This window comes from Notothenia coriiceps, unplaced genomic scaffold, assembly GCF_000735185.1.
Source record: "Notothenia coriiceps isolate Sejong01 unplaced genomic scaffold, NC01 NC01_scaffold00000339, whole genome shotgun sequence".
In the NCBI taxonomy this organism is placed as follows: domain Eukaryota; kingdom Metazoa; phylum Chordata; class Actinopteri; order Perciformes; family Nototheniidae; genus Notothenia; species Notothenia coriiceps.
This window is the reverse complement of record NW_011333040.1, coordinates 23471417-23478672: the sequence shown is the minus strand read 5'-3', so window position 1 is coordinate 23478672 and position 7256 is coordinate 23471417. Positions and strand designations below refer to the sequence as shown.

At 40.4% G+C, this 7256-nt stretch overlaps 1 protein-coding gene across 1 annotated transcript; it reads right to left on the bottom strand.

Moving 5' to 3' along the window:
* Positions 1–265: 265 nt before the first annotated feature.
* Positions 266–4791, bottom strand: LOC104952572 (39S ribosomal protein L48, mitochondrial-like). Its single transcript, XM_010779422.1, has 4 exons — positions 4703–4791; positions 1205–1349; positions 1044–1131; positions 266–434 (listed from the first exon to the last, which is right to left on the bottom strand). Exons 1-4 carry the CDS (start codon positions 4789–4791, stop codon positions 355–357), a joined length of 402 nt encoding a protein of 133 aa, XP_010777724.1. The 3' UTR covers positions 266–354.
* Positions 4792–7256: the final 2465 nt, after the last annotated feature.

The following is a 7256-nucleotide window of genomic DNA, read 5'->3' as shown; positions in this document are numbered from 1 at the left end:
GAACTGGTTTACAAATGGCTCTTAAGGATTAATAAAGTGTTTACAACCTAATTCATAACCTAATTATAAACCCTTTATAAGGGTAGTCTTATTGTAAAGTGCTACCAGAGTTTTGTATGTCGAGTGAAATGTTACAAAGAAACTGAATTTGAGCCATAAATAACAATGTTTTGCATTGTAAAAAAGTAGGCTTGGTTTTATTGTCTTCAAATTGTCACAAAAGAAAGTCAAACATGAATGTGTACAGTTCTTTTTGTATGCAAAATAAATACAAACAATTAAAGATCTAACATGTGAGTGAGAAACAGTTTAAGGAGTCAGGAAAGTGAAAGTGGAGAAAGTGAGTCTGGGGTCCTAGTGGCTGATCTTCGCCTGGAGACCCTCGAGTTCAGGACGGCCCTTGAAGCGAGTTTTGTAATCTACCTCTGTGTGCTGAGAGGAAACAGGAAGAGAGATCATTAGTGGGAGATAACGGGTGTCTATGACAGATGTTTGTCTCTGACCGAAGGGTAAGCCCTGCATCAATGGATGGAAGTCACTTCATTACAAAAAGCAAAACATTCCCAGAAACCTTTCTCCTTATTTATGTTACTTGAGTAGACCCTTAATCTGTTAATGATTGTTTTGTTTATTGTAAAATGCCAACTGTTTGTTTTATTTGATCTATACTGTATTTGCACCATTCAATGTTATTGACTAAAATAAGTGCCTTAAAGGTTTGTAAATGAATCTTGATTAATAAAGTTTTAAAACATAAATAAGATGTGTTTGACTGCATAATGAAGACTTGTGTTGGTTAGGGGTATGCATAATGATTAGGTGTTTAATCTGGGGTTTTATTTCATACGAGTTTAAGTCTGTTTTATCATGGTTTGGCTTTGTTTCTTATCTTCGACAACAAACAGATCTACAATGTCAATTTGCCTACAGTGAAATTAGGAAAATCTGAAAATCAAGACATTTCTAGAGCTACTTAGATATACATGTGTCTCATGTCCGCATTATTCCCAGCATAGCTTCAGCATAATCTGACTAACTCATCTCCTGCACCGAGAGCTGCACTCCTTCTGGTTGATTCTTCAAAAGAACCTCCAGGAAAATAGGACACATGGTGGCGCTCAGACTTCTTAACTAGAAAGACAAACACAGTTCAATTTTCAGATTTTAAAATACAAACGAGGCATGCATTACTTGTTAGTTGTACCTGCACGACTCGGTTGTGAGTCTTCAGGAAGGAGTCCACAGACATCTTGGTTCCTTGCTCCTGCATCTGCCAGACTTCGGTGGTCTTGGTTTGCAAAGCATAGCTGCATGGTAGCTGCGTCGTGGTCTTCCAAGACCCGACGGGACAAAAAAGACGTGGTGCAGGCACGAAATATACTACCAATAGAAATACATTGCTTTTGAAATCGTTCTGTGTGACACGAAAGAAGTGCGAAAATCGTGTTGGTGAACACGAATCAATAGATTAAATACATTTCGTGACTATAACACGAAATGCCGGGAGACTGGGTTGTATCTTCATATACTCACAGACATGAGATTGGTATGGATCTTGTGACCAAATCCTAAAAGATGTACTTTATTGATCCCAGTATAAGTAAAAAGAGACAAACACTTCTCCACCTATAATTGGAATAGGCCTACATGTTCATCATTAAAACAAATACATGGTTTAACTTGATTCATTATATGGCCTACATTTAATTTTTTTCCTTCCAAATCTGTATGTGGATTATTGCAGCAATAATGGACATTTCATTTTTAATCTTCCATCTCATTTTGATCATAATCGCTGCTACTTTCGCAGGCAATGTATCAGTGACGCACAAAAAGGCTTTTGTGTGTGTCTGCTGACAGGCTTTCACCGCCGCTTAAATCCTCTGATTCCTAGGAAGATGCAGGTATTCAAACAGCTTCAACCGAAATATTTGAGCACAGTGTCGTGTTTCCTCAGCTGTCAAACTCTTGACATGTCTCTTTAAGCTTGGCATATGGAGCACTTGCCGAAAGGGCCTTGGCTATGGAAATGCATGTTTGTTTTTGTACGATGTTGTACCTGTTGATTTTGTTGAATGTGATAGGATTGATATTTAAACAAATGAATCATTAACTGTATGTAGTTGTAAGTAATATCAAATAGCTCCTTAAAAAAAGAAACTGTAAAGTACACTGTTTTCAAAGTGTCTCGTTTTTGACACTTCAACATAAAAGATAAACACAAGATGCAAAACCAGAAGGGCACTTTGAGACACAGAATCAAACATGCAACAGCCAAAACCGAAAAGATCAACTCCTTGGCAAAGGTAACATAGAAATACATGATGAGAAAACATAAACATGAGCACCTCTGTGAGACTGCTTTGAGCGAGAGCTGTGCTTTGAGCAACATGCTAATATCAGCATGCTAACGTGCTTACAATGCTAAAGTTTAGCAGGTATAGTGTTTACCATGTTCACCATATTAGTTTATCATGTTCACATGCTAACATTTGCTTATTAGCACTTGAAAAGTACTACATTTGAGACAGATGGATATGTGATTAACTTTGCAGTTTTTTGGTAATACTCTCAACCTGAAATTTTTACCTGATGAAAAAGCTAAAGGCAAAATGAGGGATTCAACAGAGTATTGCAATTCATCCTGTAGGCCAGGGGACCAAATTGTATGTCATTACATCTAAAAAAACAAAACACAAACAGGCTTTCATTAGTAATTATGATCTATTCTCTAGGGCAGGGGTGTCAAACTCAAATACACAGTGGGCCAAAATTTAAAAAATGAGAACTAGTCGAGGGCCGGACTGGTTCAATGTTTATTGCAGAACTTATTGAAATTAACTTATTGCACATATTAAACCTGGAACTAACAAAGCTTAAATTATTGCCTATAAAAACAACATTAGACATTAAATGATCAGTTGCATTCATTTCTTATGGCTCTATCTGCAGTTCTTATGATTACATTTTTCAACAGGCCAACAACAGCTTCAAAACAACTATTTCCCTCAAAGAAAAAAACAAACATGCCCTGTTGTCTCAAGAAACAAAGTGCAAGAGGCAACATCCATGTAAACTCAGTGCTGCTGTGATGCTAGTTCAAGCAGATACTTGGCATCTCATCTCGGGTGCAAGTTGCTCAATGTTTGGGCTCAGGCTCTGAGCTGAGGAAACCCTCAGGGTTGAGTGAAGGTGTGCGTGCATACCGGCGGGCCAGATCCAGTAATTAAACATTATCCTGATTTGGCCCCCGGGCCTTGAGTTTGATACATGTGCTCTAGGGACTACTAATGACTGTTCATTACATTACATGTCCTTCGTTAGACGCTTTTATCGAAAGCGACTTACATACTCAATACTGTGGACAATCCCCACAGGAGCAATTTGGGGTGAAGTGCCGCCCAGGGACACAACGACATGCAGCGGGACTCAAACTTGCTATCCCCTGATTTGAAGTCCAGCACACCAACCACTGAGCCACAGCCTCCTCCGTTCATGTCACTGTCAGCGCTCTTGTTGACTTTTGTAGCCAAGCGAGGACTGTTTATGACTTGTTATCACCAGCTGCATACGAGGTGAGATCAGCTCAACCAAAGAATGTTGTTTTATTTCCTTTTTAGAGGCTTGTTGAAATAAAAGATATCTGATATTTCCCACGATAAAGAGACAATTATCAAAACCGCACACAGATCGTGTGCTCCTTGTTGTGTTCGATAATTTAATTTGTTATGTACTTAATTAAGTGTTGTGGTTGGCAGCGCGTGAGAAGATCATGCCTCGGTTCTTTGAAGGTGCAGATATTTCGAATGCCTTTGCTGGATGTTTATTACTCATTATATGTCATTAGTTATACATTTTTTGTTCGCCGTTGTATTGTCTAGTCTCTAGTGGTTACAATTTACGGCAGGATAATTGAAGATAGTTTCCATTCGAAAGAAAGATAAGACACACGCACTGGCAATGACTGCAGCACGAGTTTAGGGAGAGACTTGGTCATTATCACTCAAACAGGATGTGGTGCAGAGCAGGACACTTTTTAGTATCCTAATGAGTTGGCAGTGTTGGTGTAAGGTCTCACGCATTCCTGTATCTAGGTTGTACAGAGGGAGGTTGCTCTTCTGACTCATCCTTGCATGATAGTTGGCCAGAGAGAGAGGGAGAGAAATCTAGACTGGTATGCTGTTTCTTTGCAGTGCCACCTGTGTGTCTGTTACAGTGGGATTTGTACCTCCTCAATCACTGACACATGTGGATTATCTGTACTTAAGGGGAAAAGCCAAAGCAAGCCACATCTTGTGTGCAGGCACTCAAACACAACATATCTTCCCCTTTGTGGACAGAATCTTCTAAAGGCCTGCTATCAGTATAATTGCTGTTATTAAACCTGGAATAGATTGTTATTGCAATGTAACCCCTCCCAATTGTAAATTTAGCACATTTTTTAAAACACACAAAGACACCCTGAGACATTTATTGTCTTACAAACAGTTTGTAGGTACATGTAAAATGGTCTTTGTGGTTGTGTATTGAGGTGCCCTGGGTTTGTGCTTAGCAGAGGTAGCCGAACTCAGGTGCAAACTCAGGTCAAAGGTGGGTCAACTGTAGAGGAATCATTATGAATGAGTGAGTAAGCCAGGGAGAGGGAGGAGAGGAAATATTGTCGAACAATGCTGATAATCTCTCTCCTCAGAAACCTACTCACCTGGATTTCTCTCTGTGCAGGTGCAGGGGGAAGTCGGCCGAAAGCAGATACTTTCCTTTTTTTTGTTTAGCTTTCACAGGTGGTGTCATGGTCTGTTCCCCATGTATGCTATCAGGGGGTTTATATTAACTGACATAATAAACAGAATGATAATTCATGAATAGAATAAGCAGGAAAGAAGAAGGGAGGTCATAGAAAGGTGCAGTACAGTGGTGTGTCTGTGGGAAACGTTGTATTGACAGAGATTAAATAAACGCCTGGTCAGTAATCCATCTGTCCAACCATAAGCAAATCCCATTCATTTTAGATGGTTTCAGCGGCAAACACATCGAGGCAGACAATATTCAATTGCACACAAACAATTCAGTCGCCAATTCACGTAAATATCAACGTGTTATGTATGAGAGAGTGATATCTGTATGCATTTTGTAGATATGGCAACCATTGTGTGATTATGACATTTTAATCACCAACTTATTTGATGACATCTGAAACATTGCTAAAAGAAAAGGAGTCAGATGATCAGAAGGGTTTCTATCAAACCCCTAATTAATCCACATTTATTTGGTGGAGAAAACTGAAGATGAATGGGGAAAATATTTTTTTATAAACATCTAAAGTTTACAGGTGAAGCTCTTCAGATGTAAACAACTGTAAACAAACTCAATGTAGTTGTGCACACACAGGGTTCCTGTGCATTGAGGCATTATAAGTGTAATGTTTGGTGCGCTGGCTTTAGGTTTTACCTCCAAATGAAGTAGTTTATATTCTGTAATCTGGCTAACTCATTTAATGTCTGATCATCTGAATGCTCACATGTTTTGCCACTCCGCAATATAATGTAGGGACCTTTCTCTTTTACCACATTTGACAAGTAACATTTCTAGTACAATTTAGCATACCAAAAGCTATGGGCTGAACTACAAAAACATCACCCACGTTGAATGATCCTTTAAAGGCAACAATAGGATACAAAGAACTAAAAAAAGACAAGGTCCAGAGCTGGAGGAGGCAACATATCACGAAGATGTGCAGAGAAGGTGGCACAGTTTCTTCTGTTAGCATCTCTGAATCAGGATTGAGTCATCTTTCAACTTTAAAGAAACCCAAACATTAATCTGTAAATGTCAGAGTGTTGTTGAGTTGGATTAACTGTTGAAAGACAAGTTATTCTGGATACTGTCAGAAACTAATAGACTTGACTTAACTTCCAGAGTCAGACACAAAGAGAGCCTGTTTAACACCTGGAACCCGGTCGCGGCCCAAAATCCGCAGGTAAACAATTAAACAAATGCACAACATACTAAAAGCCAACAATTTAAATTGCATGTGTGTGGCATTAAGACTGCACGAATATACAGTATGCATGTGCATATACCTGAGTGTGATTTGAGCTGAGCTTGCAGAATGATCAACTCAAGGACCCAGACTCTGTCAAGCATGGAGAGGTTTGAGCTGCACAATGGCAGCGTGATGGGTGTGACTCTCTCTGGGATTAAAGCAGGAGAAAAGATCCAGAAGCGGACAGGTTCCACCACCTCTGTGAAGCCTCCTCCTTAACACCGAGCAGGGAAATCCCCACGCTCTCTAATGCTCTAAAATTAGTTTGAATTAAACGTTAAATTACATTTTGAAAGGTGCCATGTTTGAGCCCATGTGAGCAACTTTTTAAAATGTTTTATTCTGATTTCTCCCCCCCCCCCCTCGGGTTGATTGATTTGTTTGTGTAACAANTCTGTCGAAACTAGCATTGGGAGCCATGTTTATTAATACATTACACCGGCCGCTCTCCCGTGACCTCCCGCGTGTGACGTAACACGGGGGGACACAAGGGGGAGAGCGGCCGGTGTAATGTATTAATAAACATGGCTCCCAATGCTAGTTTCGACAGAGAAGAAGTTGAACATGAATATTCGAATGCATATGACGGACCACAACCTTATAATTATGAGCCTGCTAGGCGTCCAAGAGACTTGGAGCAGCCAAGGATTAGAAGAAATAACGGCCATCGGAGAGAAATTGAGCTGTGGTGTGAGGAGAACCAGTGGAGAACTGGGCAGCTATCTTGGTGAGTGACCGGCGTTAGTTACAGAATGTTAGCTAACGTAACATCACAACATTGTGAAGTTAGCTATCATATATCAGGCTATAACTAACGTAGCATTGATAATATAGTAACGTTACTGGCAGGACTGTTGATACTGATCCATAACAGAAACTAATGCGTAAGTATCAGCCGTATCTCGCGTTACCTAATGCAACTCCACACTACGGTGCTGTGTACCGGAGGGGAGACGCGAGATACGGCTGATACTTGACGATCTGGCGGAGAAAGGTTGTGGAGCCTCCGTTGATATGCCGTTGTAAATGGCTTGATGGGAAGCAGGTGTGTAGTCGGGGAGGGCGCACAGCTGATTGCAGCAGGTGAGTGGAGGAGGAGTGACATCCACCACGCACACACAAACAACACAGACAGGGGGAAACAAACAAACACAAAGGAGACGGCTGGAGCAGTACAGCCACCACAGCGTTACCTAATGCAATGTCTTACGGT

Coding starts and splice junctions, on each gene's coding strand:
- LOC104952572 (XM_010779422.1), bottom strand. CDS start 4,791: ATGACACCACCTGTGAAAGCTAAACAAAAAAAAGGAAAGTATCTGCTT. Junction 1,350..4,702: donor CTGCACAGAGAGAAATCCAG/GTGAGTAGGTTT, acceptor ACGTCTTTTTTG/TCCCGTCGGGTCTTGGAAGA. Junction 435..1,043: donor AGTGCAGCTCTCGGTGCAGG/AGATGAGTTAGT, acceptor CTGTTTCCTCTC/AGCACACAGAGGTAGATTAC.